General features: G+C 38.4%; 1 protein-coding gene across 7 annotated transcripts in view; it reads left to right on the forward strand.

The window, feature by feature from the left end:
• TMEM62 (transmembrane protein 62) overlaps positions 1-19,267 on the forward strand; it is a 47,744-nt gene extending 28,477 nt beyond the window's left edge. For 4 of the 7 annotated variants that reach the window (XM_023735195.1, XM_023735201.1, XM_023735197.1 and 1 more), the window contains 7 exons: positions 3,704-3,819; positions 3,933-4,051; positions 4,717-4,830; positions 7,598-7,682; positions 13,601-13,705; positions 15,522-15,640; positions 18,421-19,267. In XM_023735195.1, coding sequence (XP_023590963.1) covers positions 3,704-3,819; positions 3,933-4,051; positions 4,717-4,830; positions 7,598-7,682; positions 13,601-13,705; positions 15,522-15,640; positions 18,421-18,747 — 985 coding nt within the window. In that variant the 3' untranslated portion in view covers positions 18,748-19,267. Of the gene's footprint in view, positions 1-3,703; positions 4,052-4,716; positions 4,831-7,597; positions 7,683-13,600; positions 13,706-15,521; positions 15,641-18,420 lie in introns of all 7 variants that reach the window. The other 3 variants (XM_023735202.1, XM_023735198.1, XM_023735200.1) reach the window with 3 other exon arrangements.
• Positions 19,268-19,327: the final 60 nt, after the last annotated feature.

Raw genomic sequence — 19,327 nt, forward strand, 5'->3', positions numbered from 1 at the left:
TAAAAATACTTTATTGCTAAAAAATGATAGCTGTCATCTGAGCCTTCAGCAAGTTGTAATCTTTTTGCTGGTGGAGGGGTTTGCCTCGATGTTGATGGCTGCTGACTGATAAGGGTGGTGGCTGCTAAAGGTCGGAGTGGCTGTTGCAATTTCTTAAGACAGCAATGAAGTTTGCCACATTGATTGACTCTTCCTTTCACAAAAGATTTCTCCGTAGTATGCGATGCTGTTTAATAGCATTTTATCCACAGTAGAACTTTCAAAATTGGAGTCATTGCTTTATCAACTAAGTTTATGTAATATTCTAAACCCTTTGTTGTCATTTCAACAATGTTCACAGCATCTTCACCAGGAGTAGATTCTATCTCAAGGAACCACTTTCTTTGCTCATTCATAAGAAGCAACTCCTCATCTGTTAAAGTTTTATCATGACATTTCAGTAATTCAGTCACATCTTTAGGCTCCACTTCTAAATCTAGATCTCTCCACCACATCTGCAGTTACTTCCTTCACTGAAGTCTTGAACCCCTCAAAGTCATCCATGAGGGTTGGAATCAACTTCTTCCAAACTCCTGTTAGTGTTGATATTTTGACCTCCTCCCATGAATCAAGAATGTTTTTAATGGCACCTAGAATGGTGAGTCCTTTCCAGAAGGTTTTCAATTTACTTTGCCCAGATCCATCAGAGGAATCACTATCTGTGGTAGCTATCTCCTTACAAAATGTATCTCTTAAATAATAAAACTTGAAAGTTGAAATTACTTCTTGATCCATGGGCTATAGAATGGATGTTGTGTTAGCAGGCATGAAAACATTACTCTCCTTGTACGTCTTCTTCAGCGCTCTTGGGTGACCAGGTGCATTGTCAATGAGCAGTATTATTTTGAAAGGAATCTTTTTTTCATAACAGTAGATCTCAACAGTGGGCTTAAAATATTCAGTAAACCATGTTGTAAACAGATGTATTGTCATCCAGGCTTTGTTGTTCCATTTATAGAGCATAGGTAAAGTAGATTTAACATAATTCTTAAGGGCCCTAGAATTTTCAGAATGGTAAATGAGCGTTGGCTTCCATTTAAAGTCACCAGCTGCATTAGCCCCTAACAAGAGTCAGCCTGTCCTTTGAAGCCAGGCATTAACTTCTTCTCTCTAGCTATGAAAGTCCTAGATGGCATCTTCTTCCAATATAAGGCTGTTTCGTCTACATTGAAAAGCTGTTGTTTAGTGTAGCCACCTTCATCAGTTATTTTAGTTAGATCTTCTGGATAACTTGCTGCTTTACCTTGCACATTTATGTTATGATGGATATAGCTCCTTTCCTTAAGCATCATGAACCACCGTCTGCTAGCTTCAGACGTTTCTTCTGCAGCTTCCTCACCTCTCTCAGCCTACGTAGAATTAAAGAGAGTTAGGGCCTTGCTCTGGATTAGGTTTTGGCTTAAGGGAATGTTGTGGCTAGTTTGATCTTCTATCCAGACCACTAAAACTTTCTCCTTGTCAGCAATAAGGCTGTTTTGCTTTCTTACCACTCGTGTGTTCACTGAAGTAGCACTTTCAATTTCCTTCAAGAACTTTTCCTTTGCATTCACAGCTTGGCTAACTGTTTGCCACCGGAGGCCTAGCTTTCAGCCTATCTCAGCTTTCTATATTCCTTCCTCACTAAGCTTAATCTTTCTAGCTTTTGATTTAAAGTGAGAGATGTGCGACTTTTCCTTTCACTTGAACACTTAGAGGCCATTGTAAGGTTATAAATTGGCCTAATTTCAATATTGTCGTGTCTTAGGGAATAGGGAGGCCCAAGGAGAGGGAGAGAGATGGGGAACGGCTGGTCGGTGGAGCAGTCAGAACACATAAAACATTTATCAGTTAAGTTTACCGTCTTGTATGGGCGTGGTTCGTAGCACCGCAAAACAATGACAATAGTAATATCAGAGATCACTGATCACAGATCACCATAACAGAGATAATACTAATGACAAAGTTTGAAATATTGCAAGGATTACCAAAATGTGACACAGAGACATGAAGTGAGCACATGCTATTGGAAAACTGGCACCAATAGACATGCTTGACACAGGGTTGCCACAGACCTTCAGTTTGTAAAAAATTTAATATGTTAAGTGCAGTAAAACAAGGTATGCCTGTGTAATCATAATGCACATATTCCTTTATATAACTTATTTTATATTAAAAATTCACATTATATATTAGAAATATATATTTTTTCATCTTGCTACATGGTCTTCCAATAAAGCAAAAGCTTTCTAAATCTTATGGAATTGAAAATGCAATTGACATGTGAATATGATGGTATAGATTAATAGAGTCTTCATGGGACGTTATAATTCCTTTTGCAAAGAGGTGCACCGCCTCTCTCAAGTGTAACAGCACTGTTTTAAATACTCTTTTATTTTGAAAAGAAATATAACAACGGTTGGAAAATAGAGTGATAGGATTATAAAGATTATTTAGGGGAGTTTTCCTCCCTCAAATAGAACTACTGTTAACATTTCTGAGTTTTCCTTCTTGGGTCTTCTGTTTTAGGCACGCTTTTATATACTTGTAATCATAGGATTTCCAAGGAGTGCCTGGTGGATTTGAACTGCCAAACTTTTGGTTAGCAGCCAAACTTTTAACCACTACGCCACCAGGGTTTCCATCATAGGGCACAGTCTAGTCTAATACCTATTTTTTTCTCTTAACATTATATGGTTGCTAGATTGTCTTCATAATGATTATTTTAATAACTGCTTAATATGCCATTCTTATAGAATGGTTAATGCTTTCGGCTGTTAACCGAAAGGTCAGCGGTTCAAACCTACCAGCCGCTCTCCAGGAAAAAGATGTGGCAGTCTGCCTCTGGAAAGATTACAGCTTTGGAAACGCTGTGGGGCAATTCTACTCTGTATTGTAGGGTCGCTATGAGTCAGAATCGACTCCACAGCAGTGGGTTTGGGTTTCGGTAACGTTTCATCGAGTTAGAATGTATCACAATTTTTATAACCGTTTTCCTATTTTATTGGTGAACCTTTAGTTGTGTTTTTTTTAAGTTTGGGGATGATCATCTGGTGCATATAGGTTCTTCCTTCATTTGAATAATTTCTTTAAGATAGAGTTTTAGACATAGGATTCTAAGTGAAAAAGTTTGAGGAATTCCTTTATGATTGTTGATAAAGATTGCCCAATTACTTTTTAAAACAGATTTACTGCTTTATAATGTTACCAAGCAATGTGAGGGCCAGCTGCACAGTACTCTTATGATTATTGGATATTATACTTTTTAAAAAGAATTTTTTAAAGTATATTTTTCACTAATTAATTAAAAATTTTCACTAATTAATGTGAAAAAAATGGTGCCAAGCTCTTAAATTTACATAATTTTGATTACCAGTGAAGTGGAGTACACATCTTAGTCAGGTGTCTGATAGGAAGTTGATACCAGATTTAAGGGTTATTCTCTCTGAAGGGAAGCCTAGCCCTTTACATGACATTGCTTCTTCTGGGCGATATGTTAGGAACCAAATGAGCAGATGGTAGGCTTCATATTATCTTAAGAGGAGTGTGCCATGATAAAAACCAGGACTTGAAGAATTTTTTCGGAGTGAACTTGAGATCTACTCCAGCAGGGTTTGTTGAAAGAAAGTTGATTTTCTTTCCTAAAAAGTAAAAGAATATAGGAGTTCCTAATTTCTCACCAATTCAGGTTTGCTGAACTGTACAAATCCAAAAGCCCCCATTCAGGTGGAAACCAGAAGCATGTGAATGGCGATGCCTACAAGTTGCGCAGTGTGATTGTTCTTCCTATAATATCTTTTCCAGGTACAAAAGGACTTTCCTTCTTTATAAAAACAATCACCTAAAACCACACATTCATGTATGCTCCCATTCTAGAGTCTTGGCCTTTTCCTCATCCTCTATTACTTCTGTCGCAGTTAAGATTGATGGAGTTCATTTAGGGGAGGCTGTTCATTTGTCTGGTCCTATTTTCATACTAAAGTGGAATCCCAGAAACTACAGTAATGGGACACACAACATAGAAGTAATTGTCCAGGTAAGTTAGTAATGTTCAGCTTGCTATGTAAATGATTAGGCTGTATCCACACTGAACTCTGATTTAGGGGATTTCTCAGTCAACTGGTAAAGATGAAACTAAGTTTAATTTTGAAAAATTCAATATAATGTATCTAGTATATTCTGAAAATGAACTCTATCTAGAATAGGTAAATTCATAAAGATAGAAAATAGAATAGAGGTTACCAGGAGCTGGGGGAAGCCGGAAATGGGGAGTCTACTGTTTAATGGGATGGTGAAAAAGTTCTGGAAATAGATAGTGGTGATGTTTACACAGCAGCGTAAATGTACTTAATACTGCTGAATTGTACACTTAAAAATGGTTAAAAAGGTCAATTTTATGTACGTTTTTCCACAAAAGAAAGTAATGAAAAAAATGTAGCTATTCAGAGATAGCAGCCCTGGTGACGCAGTGGTTAAGAGCTCGGCTGCTAACCAAAAAGGTCGGTAGTTCGACTCCACCAGTCGCCCGTTGGAAAGTTCTTCTCTGTCCTGTAGAGTCACTATGAGTCAGAATCGACTCAGCGGCAATGGGATTTTTTTGGTTTATTCAGAGATAACTGAGAAAAGCTATTGGGAACTTACTCTTGGAGGGTTATATTTAAATCTTCTTGAGAGTTACTTCTCTGCTGTGCTTATAACTAGGATTCTGCTGGAAGGAGAAAGACCGTTCACCACGTATTTTCTGTTGAAGAGGATCTTCATCTCACGTTTGATCCCCTGGCATCATTTATTCTTCTTACTGACCACTATATCATGGTGAGTGAATTCAACAAATGTTATGTGTGTTTTTACTGGATTTGGTAAATCCAAAGTCCAAAATAATATGGTCATGTAAAGAGAAAGCTGAACCTTATAGATAAAATTAAATTTTTGTTATATAGAAGAATAAGATGCTTTTAAGTTGATTTGAATTAGAAGATGCAGAGGCCTGAATAAGCAATACTGTGATTTGGGACCAGGTTCTAACCAATGCCATAAAACCAGGATAACTGATGGAATTATAGGGATTGTACTGAGTTGGCTTAAGGATTGTTAAAAAATATATAAATAATATATGCTCAGTATAGAAAACTTGAAAACTATAGAAATCTATAAGAGGAATCAGCCACACATCACCCTTTTATCATACTACCCATTATAACCATTGTATTTATCTTTATGATACTCTCTGTTTCCTTAGTTTTCTCTCTCACATGCATATAAAACCCATCCCATTGCCGTTGAATCAATTCCAACTCATGGTGACCCTGTAGGACAGAGTAGAACTGCCCCGTAGGGTTTCCAAGGCTGTAAATCCTTACATTAGCAGGCTGCCACATCTTTTTCCCATGGAACGGCTGGTGGGTTCAAACTGCCAGCCTTGGGTTTAGCCCCTGATTGCTTAACCACTGTGTCAACAGGATTCAATATACGTGTACTATATATATATATAATATATATGTATGTATACACATATATACATATATGTATGTGGTATTTTTCATTCTCTTTTGCTGTCTGATTTTTTTTAACTGAAGGATTGTTTTGACCATTTTGTCACATCAATTTATTTTATTTTATAACGTGATATTTATTGGCCGCATTATAAAAATTGTCCTTAACCAAAAAAAAACCAAACCCATTGCCATCAAGTTAATTCCAACTCACAGCAACCATATAGGACAGGGTAGAACTGCCCCCTAGGGTTTCCAAAGAGCGACTGGTGGATTCGAACTGCTGACCTTTTGGTTAGCAGCCAAGCTCTTAACCACTGCGCTACCAGGGCCCCTGTATTTTCGTAGATATACCATAATTTATTTAAGCACTCCCCTACTGTTGGACATTTAAGTTGTTTCCATTTTTTTTTTCTCTAGTATAAATAATGCTTGTAACAAAGTTTTTGTATATATCTCTAATGAAGTTAGTTGGGATAAATTCCTAGAAGTGACTTGCTGGATCAAAGGGTGGGCACACTATTCTCTATACTTATTTATTATGATTATTATAAGTTACTTATTATTTATTAATTGCTTTTTATCTGTCCTGCCTATTACAATATAAGCCCATGAGGTCAGGGAACTTGTCTGTTTGGTGTTGCAATACATAGTAGGCCCTCAATAAATATTTTTTGAATGAATAAATGGGTATTTTTATTTACTTATTTTTATTTTTATTTTTTTATTGTGCGTTAGGTGGAAGTTTACAGAGAAAATTAGATTCCCACTCGATGGTTTGGACATAAAGTGTTTCACGGCCTTGCTTTTCTTCCCCACAGTGTGTCAGCACTCTCCCCGTTTCTACCCTGGGCTCCCCTTTACCTTTCGGCCTGATTTTCTGCCCCTTCCCACCTTCTCATCTTTGCTTTTGGGTAAATATTGCCCGTTGATCTCGTATGAGTGACTGATTTAAGGAGCACGTTGCTCTCGAGTGTTACTGTTGGTTTTATGGGCCTGTCTATGGTTGGGCTGGAAGGTGGTCTCCAGGAATGACTTCAGTTCCAGGTCAGAAGTGTGTCTTAGGGCCATAGTCCCAGAGGTTCCTTCATTCAGTCTTTGTCAGACCAGTAAGTCTGATCTTTTTTGTGAGTTTATTTTTTGTTCTACATTTTTCTCCTGCTCTGTCGAAATGAGTGTTTTTCAAGTTTTTAATATATACTATCAAATAGTTTTCCAGAGAAACTGTGGCGATTTATACTTTATTTCCCTTGGGTCTCACCTATCCTTGGTATTAACATAAAATACAAACATGTTGTAAAGAAAATTTAAATGTTGCTTAATTTCACCTCCCAGAGATAGCCATCGTTGGTCATTTTAGCATGTACCCTTACAGAATTAAAAAGTACATTCATTTTTATTTTAATTTACTTTTCTTTTATTGTGTGATTATTGAGCTTTTTAAAAATACGATTAATAGGCATTTGTATCTCATTTTATAAATTTTTTATTTTTTTGTCATTTGTTTTGCTTTTTGAGATTTTTAATAATCACCTAGATCCACCTTCATATATTTTTAATGTGCATAGGAATCACCTGGGAATTTTATTAAAATGTCGATTCTGATTCAGTAGGTCTAGGCTGGGGCCTGAGATTCTGCTTTTGTAACAGCCTCAAGGTGGTTTCAGTGATGGTCTGGGCACCATTCCTTGAGAAGCAAGCATCTAGATCAGTCCCTGCTGACTCAGCTTCTGGTATACATATGTAATATTTTTTAACCTTACTCAACTTTAAATAAAACAAAACAAATTATACTTCTCCCCATACAGTGAAAGTGGACTATTTTAATTTGATGACTTAATATAATTGTGTAAAAGTACTTAGTTTCAGTATTGTCTAAATATCCAAATTCTGAAAGAGTAATGCTGAAGCACCTTATAATTTTCTTTTTTGATGGATCAGATGTTTGATTCTTTTTGACCATGTCTTTTTCTTACATAGTCTTTTTTTGTCAATAATGCCACTTCCAGTTTTGTTAACAGTGCCATTTAAAAATCTTAACTGAAGCTGTGCTCATGTATTATTTCACATTGACATCTATGTCTCTGCAGGCCCGGGTCCTTTTTGTGCTTATTGTGCTGATCCAGCTCACCATTCTCATTATTTTTAGGTATCGAGGACATCCAAAGCTTAAAGGTTAGTCATGGTCCCTTTCATTCTTAGAAGATTTTGTTTTAAAGCTTTCACATAATATCCTCACTAACACCAGTTCTGACTTGGCAACCCCATAGGGTTTCCAAGACTGTAAATCTTTACTGAAGCCGACTGCCAAATCTTTCTCCCACAGAGCCACTGTTGGTTTTGAACCACTACGTTTTGGTTAGCACTTGAGTGTTTTAACCACTATGCCACCAGGACTCCTTATCCTCACTAATACTAAGTGATAAACATCAACATAAATTGTCTTTGCATGAGCTCTGTGAGTTGTATCCTTCAAACTATTATACTATTTCCATGATACCCTATCTTGAAAAAAAATCAGTGTTTTGCTGCTACCTAGCTGCAAAATGAGGCTCAACTAAAATGGGGGGACAAACCACAATATAGCTCACAGTGACCAACTTTTAATATAAGTAACTATTTAAACTAATTCTGAAGCCTATTCATTCAAGTAATTAAAGTAAGGTACTAAACAAAGCTTGACTAATTAAAGGATGTAGGTACATATTTTGAATTACACATACAGAGCAAGCCACCTAAACGTTGTAAAGAAAGTGACTTTGCCTGTGGTGCCCCCTACCTCTCTTGACAGATGTCTGTACCTGGATATGGTCCCCCCCATCATCTGGTAATAACAGAAAATGAAGGTTAATTGATAATTATTAATATACAGCCACTCTTAGGGGAATGTGAACTTTAAAACAGGGTCATTGAGGAAGGAGGGTCCTACTTCCTAACCAGACTTCTTCCCACGCTTCTTAACCATTGTTCCTCACTGTCGGGAGCCTGAGACTTAGAGGAATATTTGTCCATAGTGACAATCAGCCTCATCGCAGACTTCTTAAGATGATTTATCAGTATCTGACCCTTCCCTCACCCACCCTAGATGACATATGTGAAAATGCCTACTTTGATGCCTGGCACACAGCAGGTGCTCCATAAATATTTGTGAAGTCTATTGAATCTCACCCCATTGAGGAAGTAAATAAAGATTTGCCACGCCATCTCTGATAGCTGCTAAAAAAATTTGCCAAGCCTTTCTAGCTATGGTTTTGGAACATTAAAAAGGTCTTTGGCTGTTTATTTCTTTCTAGTTTCCCTTCAGTAAACCTAGGCTGATACTAGATTGGATAGTGGTGCTGTTGATGGTCTTTTGGAACAGTGAAGCTTCCCATAGGTATGTTTTGACAAACGAGTAATATGCTTTTCCATTCAATTATGCCTTTTCTACTAAAATATCTCTTTATAAACATACGTGTATAAAAGCACTAACATTGACTATTAGCAGTGATTAGAGAGTTATAAAATGTAGGTACAAGAAAAGAAACTTTCTCACTAATTTTCAACTATTTCCATCATTCATTTCTTAATCTAACTTTGGTTCTGTTAATTGGCCCTTCTTAGGTTGATAGCTAACACATTCCTGATTTGCTTGAAAACCTCTTTCTCTTTTCATTCATCACGATTTATTGCAGTGATGCCCAAACCTGGCAGCACATCAGAATCACCTGGGCACCTTTTTGATATAAAATGGTATGTTTTTTATTCTCATATTGACTGAATCAAAATACTTGGGGAAGTGGTCTGGGAACCTCCATTTAAAAAAGCACTTCCCAGATGATTCTGAAGAGCTGCCAGATTTAGAAACCACTACTTGACTTTCTAAACCCAAAAAGAAACAGAAGTAGTCACGGCCGTTTTATAATTATCCATAGGGCTTTTCTGTTAGTTGGCTTTCAAGTCTTTTGAAGACTGAGCATGGTTTCTAATTTTAAAGCAACATTAAATTACATATTAATACTTGTCCTTCACTGATTCCCTTAACTACAACAAAGAGCTACAGATGCTCTGCTGTCTCCTTTAAAAGTAATTTGTCCCTGTACAGATACAAAGAATCTAGTTTCAAAGTCTACTTAAACAGGATTATGACCTAAAATGGTATAAAATGGTTTCTCTGCCGTTTTGGACCCTTGCCGTAAAGATTTAACAGAAACGTTTGCATTTTAAAAATATTCATTTGAATGGCAAGTATGGATAAAGATCCTGAAGTTATTTCACGGTTCACATGTGGGAAGAAAGAAAAGTAGACCACCCAGTTCTCAAGTTCACTCCCTGCCACATCCTTGGCCGGCTCCATCTTCCTTCTTCTTCCTGGGATATGGTACTCTGTTGACTGTTCCTTCTTTCTTAAGAACCTCTGTTCTCGGTCTGTCAGTGTTACTGCACTGTCCTACTTCCCCTCCGCCTTCTCCGATCCTCCTTTCTGCATTTCCTTCACAGGCTTCTCTTCTCATAAGCCTCAAATAAATGACGTCTGCTGCGCTCTACTCTTCTTTTTTTTTTTTTAACATTCTGTCATTTAGAAAACTGCTTCAGAGTTTCACCCATCACTGCTTTATGGATGTTTCTCAAATTTTAATATCGTTCCTGATCTCTCTCACTGAGCCCCCAGCTGCCTACTAGATATTTCTATGAGGAAAATCCTAACATCCGTCAAGCCCGCTCCTTTACTTTCCTCTCTCTCTTCATGGCACCATTACTCCCTTTATCATTTTTCCCTAATCCCTGATCTTCAGTCCCTAATGCCAATATATAATTAAAGCCTGTTAATTCTTTCTTCAAACGTTTCTTTTCCTTTTGAAGGGCCGTCAATGCCATGTCAATACCACCTTCTCTCTTGATTACTGAATAACTGCTGCTCCTACATCCAGTCTCTCCATCTCATCCATCCTCTTCCTCATTAACAGATTACCCATCTCGTGGCATCGTATTCAGAAGATCACTTCCATGGTCCAAAGCCTTTAGGGGCTCCCCAGAACCCACGAATAAAGATGAGACAAATCTGTTAGACGTTAAAGACACTCCACAATCTGGTCTTACCTAACTAGCCACATCTTCAACCATTTATCTGTATTTCAGCCTAGACAGTTTCTTCACTGTTCCCTACACATCGATACTCATTTCTGCTGCTTTGCTTTTGCCCCTGCTGTTATCCCTGATTTAAATTATTTTTCTAATCTTCAAAGGATCTCTCGTTGGTGCAGTGGTTAAAGCGCTTAGCTGCTAACTGAAAGGTCAGCGGTTCAAACCCACCAGCTGCTCCGCGGAAGAAAGATATGGCAGTTTGCTTCCGTATAGATTACAGCTTTGGAAATCCTATGGGGCAGTTCTGCTCTGTCCTACAGGGTGGCTATGAGTCAGAAGCAACTTGATGGCAGTGGGTTTGCGGGTTTATCTAAACCTTAGCCTCCTTTAGGACTCAGCTCAAGCCCTCTTTTTCCATACCATTTTCTCCAGCCATTCCAGGTCATGATGAGATCTTGTTTCTCTGTATCCCTATAGTCCTTCCTGACGATTAATTCTATACTTAATCAGACAATCACCTTGCTTTGCACAACCACTTCAAATGTATGTACATTTTCTCCTATACACAGTCTCCAGGTTGTAAATTCCTGAATAGGAACTCGGTTTTCTTCTTCTTTTCTGTTTCCCACAGAACCCAGCACTGATGTATGTACATAATAGACAGTAAATATGTTGAATTAAATTTTCCTTATCCTTTCCTAACTTGGATGAAATCCCAGGGATCAGGGACTGATGGTAGAGGAGTGAAGAAGAGGGCGAAACAGCTCCTTTCTGTGCTATATTAATGATTAAACAGCAAAAATGGTTAAATGGAAGACAGTTAACTGAATAGTACTGTACACACTACTAAATGTTTTCCTGCTTATATTTATTTTTAAAAATTCTATCAAAAAGTTTGAGAAGCCTTGTTACACGTGGGTATTTTCCTGCACATATCATAAGTAACAAGTATGTAAGGGCCCCAGATTCATTATATGGGACTACCAATATCTTTGCACAGTTATTTAAAATTTACAATATATTTTACCTACATTATCTCACTTAATCCTTATAACAATCCTGTGACATAGGTATTATTGTCGCCATTTTAAAGACTAGAAAACAAAGGCGTGGGGAAGTTACATAGTTTGTTCAATGTCTCATAGCTAATTAGGAGACAGAAGAGATACAAAACCCAAGTCTTCTGACCCAAGGTCAGTTCTTTTTCTAGAGAACAGTTCTTAACTTTGGCTGCATCTTAAATTCCCTTGGGTAACTATAAAAATGTCAATGTCTACACAGCACCCTAGCTGATTGCATATGAGTCTCTAGGGATGAGACCTAAGCATCAGTATTTTTTAAAGCTCCCCAGATGATTCCAATGTGCAGTCAAGGCTGAGAAGCAATGCTCTGTCTAAAGCAGTATTTCTCAATCCTGGCTGCTTAGAATCACCTGGGTTGCTGTTTAAGCTCCCGTCTCTACCCCAGGCCAGTTAAATCAGAATCTCCGGATTTAAAATTCCCTCAGGTTATTCTAATATTCTAATGTGCAGCTGAAGTAGAGAATCCTTGCTCAGAATTTAAAGAATATCTGCCTATAAGCTAAAAGGTTATTTATTTTAATAAATAATTATTATTATAACTGGATATGTAGATTAAGACTTTGAGAAGTACCAGAGTAGAACAAAAAAGAATCTAAGAAAGAAACGAGTAGGAGTTATGTACCACAAAGTGAAAAGGGTCATGTATTATCGGGCTTCGTGTGAAATTAACTCTGTCAGCAGGCTGAACAGTTTTAAGTATAAAGTGAATATGGTGGCGTATTAGCAACTTATTTAACTTTTATCAGGCTGTCTTTCATTGGGATCAGACCTTTAAATATTTCTCATTTCTAGTGTTGCTCAGTGTACGCTGAGCTTCTTATCATAGTCTTCTGCTGACTGGTTTATTATCAGCCACATATGTGAGTGTAATGGCTGGCTGGGGTTGAAGATCTGTGGTATTTTAGTTTGTGGCCACAGAATGGACTCCTCTGTGTCAAGAAGCTCTTACGCTGGAGCTTTTTGGCACTATATTTTACAAAGATGTTAATTTGGAGAGCTTTAAGGATCCCTTTGAGTTGGTTTAAGAGGATAACTATAAGTTAAAAGCTGTATCAGTTACGTGAAAGGAATATTTGGACGGATACTCATATTTAAGATTAGACTGAAGAAATTCTCAGAGAATCCAGAGTTTCTGGAGCCATGGAGGCTGGATGAACCGCTGAAACTATTGCCCTGAGATAATCTTTAAACCTTAAACCAAAAATATCCCCTAAAGTCTTTGTAAAACCAAACAACAGTTTAGCTTAACTAGTAAAGCGTGTCTGCCTTGAGCATTGTGCTCTTTTAAGATCTACCTATATGGGATAAATTGACAACAGCAATTCAAAAGATTAGATAGGAAACTCATGGGCAGTGAGTTTATGTTAATGGAGGAAGAACAGTTCGGAAAAGGAGAGTGAGAATGGTTGTACAACTTGAAGAATGTAATCAATGTCACTGAATTGTACATGTAGAAATTGTTGGTGTATGTTCTGTGTATATTCTCAACAACAACAAAAGATTAGACTGAAGACATTTTGATGTTCCTTTGATATATTTTGATATGCCTTAGGGAAATTTATACATTTGGATACTAAATCCCATAGAAAACAAAGACTTTGATCATCCTTTCAACACATCTCCTTCAAACCTACATGAAGATAAAGTAGCATAGTTTTCTGGCAGGTATTTCTTTATTGTACTCAGTCTTATATATATATACACACACATACACCACAACTACACCCTTTGTTTGAACTTTCTGTCCTCTGCAATTCTAAGTGAATTGGTGTACCAGGATTTCTGCCAACTTCTGAATTTAAAGTGGGATCATCTGTATATAGTTACCATACAACAAAGGATTTGCTGAATATATAGCAAACAGCCCGTGGAAGTATTCTAGAAAATGTTATAAAGAAATTGAGCTTTGCATGTGTTCACTGGATTTTTCAAATTTATTTTGTTTAGGACCTCCAGGATTTGTAAATCTGACCTCATTTTCCCTTCATGTCTTGAGCAAAATAAACATCTTCTACTATTCTGTGTTGTTGCTGACCCTATATACAGTGCTAGGTAAGTAAATTAGGAAACCTGAAGTTGTAGAGAATTCTGCCAAAGGATACATAGAACATTTTGACAATGGAGTTAATTGGGCCCTTGAGGGCATAACGGATCCTTATAAGTCATTTCCGGGGACATAGTCTTGGAAAATAGAGTCTTTTCCTAATATGTTTAAAGGACCTTTAGTCGACACCAGGTTAACTTAAGAGTGCCGAGAAGACTGTTAAAGAAATGGTATTTGTGTAGAAACCTAATAGTAGAAGTACAGCTTAAATGCCACCTCTTCAGGACAGCCCTCTTTGATTACCTTAAAGTTTTACCCTATATTTCATAACACTTTTTATTTCCTTCATTACCCTTAATCAAAATTTACGATTATCTTGTCTATAATCTGTCCTTTCATTAGAATAGCCATTGGAGTCTTGTCTATCTTGTTCACCTCTGTGCCCACACTAAGCACAACGGCCAGTGTGTGATTCATGAGTATCTACTAATGTGTGGTTCCAAAAACTCAGCTCCAAAGAGAGAGAAACTGAGATAAGCAGTGAGTTCAGGCATATCTAAGTGCTTCTGTTGCATTTTTAATTATTATATCCAATACTTACGAAGTCACTTAGCCACTTAACGGAAGCAGAAAGCACTGCAAGCCTCCTTTAGGCTTTTTAGTTTTCTTCGGTGAGTAAAAACCAGTTAATTAGGAGTAGATTAGTCTGTTTGTTGCCTGGCCTTTGTCTTTGCTTTACACTTTCATTCCACCTTTGGACTCTTCTTTGCTCATTAGTAACTATCACCAGAGAACAGGAAGTGGTTAAATTAAAAACATGACACTTCACAGTTCTATGTAACAAGCTCTGGCAAATTCCCCCTTGGAGGTAAGCTCTCCTGTTGGAAGATGGGCTGAAGCTCTTTTAGACACTTGTCTTACACCAGGAGTCAAAGCAAGTGATTTGATTTTTGGGCTGTGAAAGAAAACATTAAAGGGCAGAAGTTGCCAAAACACTTTTTTTAGGCTAATATGTCTCTAAAGGAGTTTATGTGAATATATGAGAAAATCCCATATGACTTTTAAAAGCTGAACTCTACTCTTGCCAGCACATGACGGTTATTTGCATTTTGAAAAGAGAGATCTTGACTGTCCTTTATCACTCTTGACAACACAGTAGTTCGTAAAACTGCACCCTGGGAAGGGCCAGTAAATAACGGGGAGGAAGGAAAAGCCAGCATCGCATTCTAGATGAAAAATTCAAATAAAGAAGCAAGTTAAGCTTTGTACATGTTAACCCTGAGTATGGAGTTGATGTACAGAGTAATGACTGTGGGTCATCAAGAAAAGATTAAAATACATTCATTAGGTTAATAAGAACAAGAAGTACATAAAAGTATGTTTTAGAAAGATTTTCATCAAAAAGTAGTTTAAAAATTTTTCATTAATTAAAGGAGTAAATCTCAATTATCTGTAAAATAAACTTCTGTGGAATATGTCTTTGTTTCTGGAAGAAAATGATAGTGCTTTACATTGAGGTTATTGCAATAAAATCTTCTAAAATTAGAAAATGCGCTCCAGTCTGTTTCTGGAATCTACAAGCTACATATCTATTCCAGGTATAGCTTTTACAATCCAGAGAACTATGGAAGAAGGGAGTAGATAATTAGATGGAAAATTAGGACATCAGATGCAACATAGAGATTAGCAAAGAAGAAAAGCCTTGCAAATAAAATGCTTATAGATAACCAGTCTCATATCTTTCCATTATTCCTATAAATGCATCTCATAGATATGTTTAGTCATAGTTATTTAATCTCTTTTGCTATCCATTGCCTCTTTCAGGACCATGGTTTGTTGGTGAAATCACTCTAGGCAAATTGGGTTGCTGCTTTTCTTTTGGGATCTTTGTTGATGGACATTTCCTACAAGGCAGCTTAACATTTATAGTTGGGATTCTCCAGGTAAGAAGTCAGAAATGCAATTTAAGAACATCTTGGCCTCGTTGGACTGATTGCATTACAGTTACGAATTAAATCCAGAATCCCAAATTAGATACCACAGATCATCTTTCCTACTTTGCAGGCAGGGCAATCTTTAATAACGGGTGTTTTGTTTGTATTTAGAGTGCTTCCTAAGTGCTTTCTTCCACCACTCTTGTAAACGTCTAAAATATGTTTTTGGAAGGCAAGATTTGTAAGAGGTGAAAGAGATTTTTATTGTTGTTATTACTTGTTTGTTTCATTGTGCTTTTTCATTGACAGAAAATGAAATAAGGGGCTTATTGTAGAATAAATGACAGAGTTCTGAGTAAACCAAAACTGATCATGATTAATGAAGAACAAAAACGTTTCAGGAGGAGGAAAGTTAAAATAGGCAAGCAAGAAGAGTGGGTCATTTATCCAGTGGAAATGGCACTGGGCAAAAACCAGACCTGGGCTTTCCAGTGATGTCTTAGCAGTACTTGCGTGGGAAACGGTGATGCATTAGGTTTACATTTGGGTTAAGAGTCCTTTAAAACAAACACACAAAGAGCCCTGACCCATAGCAAATCCCCATAAACAGATTTCAAAAGTATTTACCTAACAGTTTCTTTATTTTACTCGCCTAATGGGGCTAGACCAACAAGCTAGGCCTGGTGGTGCAGTGGTTAAAGCGCTTGACTGTTAACCAAAAGGTCGGCAGTTTGAACCTACCAGCCGCTCCATGGGAGAAAGATGTGGCAGTCTGCTTCTCTAACAGTTTACAGCCTTGGAAACCCTATAGGGCAGTTCTACTCTGTCCTGCAGGGTGCTATGAGTCAGAATTGATTCAACAGCAGTGGGTTTGGTTTTTGGTTTAATGGGGCTAAAACCAAACTCGTTGCCATCGAGTTAGTTCTAACTCGTAGCAACCCTATAGGACAGAGTAGAACTGCCCCACAGGGTTTCCAAGGAGTGGCAGGTGGATTCAAACTGCCGACCTTTTGGTTAGCAGCTGAGCTCTTAACCACTGCGCCTGGACCAAAGTCTGAGGTGGTAATCTAAAGTTTTGGAAGAGATCAAAAAAACATTGTTCAAAATGAGTTCAAAGCCTCACAGCAGGGCAGTAAAACATGATCAGCGGGACTGGAGACAGCCAAGTAGGCAAGGCCTCAGCCTAGCAAACACCAACCATAGGCTAGAACATTCCTGCATGGCAGCATTATATATGCGAAAAGGTCCTGGGTCCAGTTTAAAATTTTCCATTATGTAGTTGGAGGCTGGATCTCAGGAACATTCTTTTACCAAGTAAAATCAGAGCCTTGCCAAAAGACTTTTTTTCCTTTGGCAAATGTTTACATTCATATGTTAATAAATAGTATACTAATAATGGATTTTATGCACATACAGGCTTATGACTCCCAAATCTATATCTCTGGCTTAGACCTCTTCTCTGCGCTTCAATTGCCTACATATCCGACTGTCATTTCACGTCTTCCCTTAGATGTCTAACAGGCATCTCAGTATTATGTCTCTAACAGAACCTTTAATTTCTATCCCCAAACCTGTGCCTCCCCCAGTTCTTTCCAATTTCAATAAATAGCGCCACCACTCACCCAGTTTCTTCAGGATGTATCCTCAAGTCTTCCCCTTCCCTCATGTGCTGTATCTAGTCCATCAGCAACTTTTATCTTGTTTGGTCTACCTCCAATACATACCTTGAATCCATCCACCTCTCTCCATCTCTGCTGCCACCAACCTAGTCATAATTATGACTTGCCTGGGCTACTGTCATGACCCCTAATAGTCTTCCTATTCCTGCTCTTGCTCCCCTACTGTCAGCTCACCACAGAGCATCCAGTGTGATCTTTTTAAGATCTGAATCAGCTCAGTCACTTCTCAGATTATAATCCTTTAAGCAGAGCAGTGACATTATCTGGGTCCTACTGACTGCTCCAGTCTACACCTGGTTCGTCATGCTCCAGGCACACTGACCTTAAAGAGGCCGAGGCCTCTCCCACCTTTAGGCTTTTTATTTGTTCCTTCTGCTTGGAATGCATGTCCCTCCACTGACTCATTCCTGTCCTTAGGCTTCAGAGAGGTCATCTCCCAGTTACTCTCGTGACCCAGTTATTTCTGTCACTGAACTTACCACAATCAGTTATCTTTTTTTTTTTTTGGTCTCTCTTTTCCCTGTTAGAATGTAAGTTCTATGGTGGATCTTTTCAGACTTGCTCACCCATGTGTCCATAGCTGAGACCCTAGGACAGTGCCTTCCACATAATGGGCACCCAGTAATTACTTGTTGAATAAATGAATGAGTCATACAGCACCTAAACTTGTATTATAACTTAAAGCTTCTAATTTGTATTCCAGTATTCATCATGCCACCTCAAACAAAAATACAGAGATAAGGAAAAAAAATACTGATACCCAAGTTCCCCTCGACCAAAAAAATAAATAAATAATTGAGTATATATGTGTGTGTGTACACGTGTATATACACACACACATGCTCAGTTTCAACTTAAACACTACTGAGTACTGTTATGTGGTAGTATACTACAAGTTGGAGATTTCAGCATAAATGATACCTACCTTTAAGATGAACAAGAGGACACAGGCAAATACAAAAACTTACTATAAATCAACTGTTGTGTTATAAGCAAGCAATCAGAGGAGAGAGAAAAAGCAACATTCTTGGGAGCCACCAATAACGTATTAACAAGACCCGATCCCTCCAAGGCTTGGTAGTAAGCTAATGGTTCTGCTCCTCTTTCCAGCTGGTGTTTTTTAACGTCCCCTTGATGACTTACCTATCTTGGAGCTTGCTGCAGCGGTGCTTTGGTCACAACTTCAGGTCTCATCTCCACCAAGGAAAATACTTGAAAATTATACCTGTTCACCTACTTATGCTACTACTGTACGTTTGGCAGGTCTACTCCTGCTACTTCCTTCAGGTGACATATGGCACCCTAGCTTTTTTCTTCTCCCCTTTGCGGACCTGGTTGACACTGCTGACACCTGTTCTCATTCGTTGTGTGTGGACACTGAACCCCAGTGAGCTTGGAACCTTCACTGTGCAGTTAAAAAGCCACCTGAGCTCCTGAAGACCATGCCTCACCATGAGCAGCTGGGCCAGGTTCCTGCCTCCACATCTAGTACAGCAGGTGGAAAGGCAATGTTGGTGGGAGACCTCCATGGAGCTGCTGCTCTTTGGATGCCCGGGAGTTAAAGGGACTACCCACTACTGATTGCTGCAGAATGGACTGGAGAAAAGTCTCTAATGCTGTGATTTCTTTCTTCCCCAAGGAGGCAAAAGGTTGATTTACCTTTGTGAAGAGAAAGCCCTAATCTAGGAGATCCGCAGGGTGGATCCACAGGCTGGGTGTATGTATGGGAGCATCTGAGGCCCAGGGTGTTTAGGTTACCCCACATAAAGCACCTAGTACAGTGCCTGGCACTCAGCAGCTGCCAAGGTGCCATTTTAGGGGCAGGGAAGTTGGGACTTGGACCTGACCCTAACTGCCTTTCACATACTAGCTCCTAGCCCTATTTTCCTGCAGGGTTATGGTTGTCTGCTTCCTTAGTCGGGGGTATTTTCAATTTATCAAATAAATGAATGAATGAATGAGCAACCAATATGGCCCTTGCGTGTTGTGGCCTGGCCTTAGGCGGGGGGGGGCGGGG

Source organism: Trichechus manatus, unplaced genomic scaffold (assembly GCF_000243295.1).
Source record: "Trichechus manatus latirostris isolate Lorelei unplaced genomic scaffold, TriManLat1.0 scaffold00076, whole genome shotgun sequence".
In the NCBI taxonomy this organism is placed as follows: domain Eukaryota; kingdom Metazoa; phylum Chordata; class Mammalia; order Sirenia; family Trichechidae; genus Trichechus; species Trichechus manatus.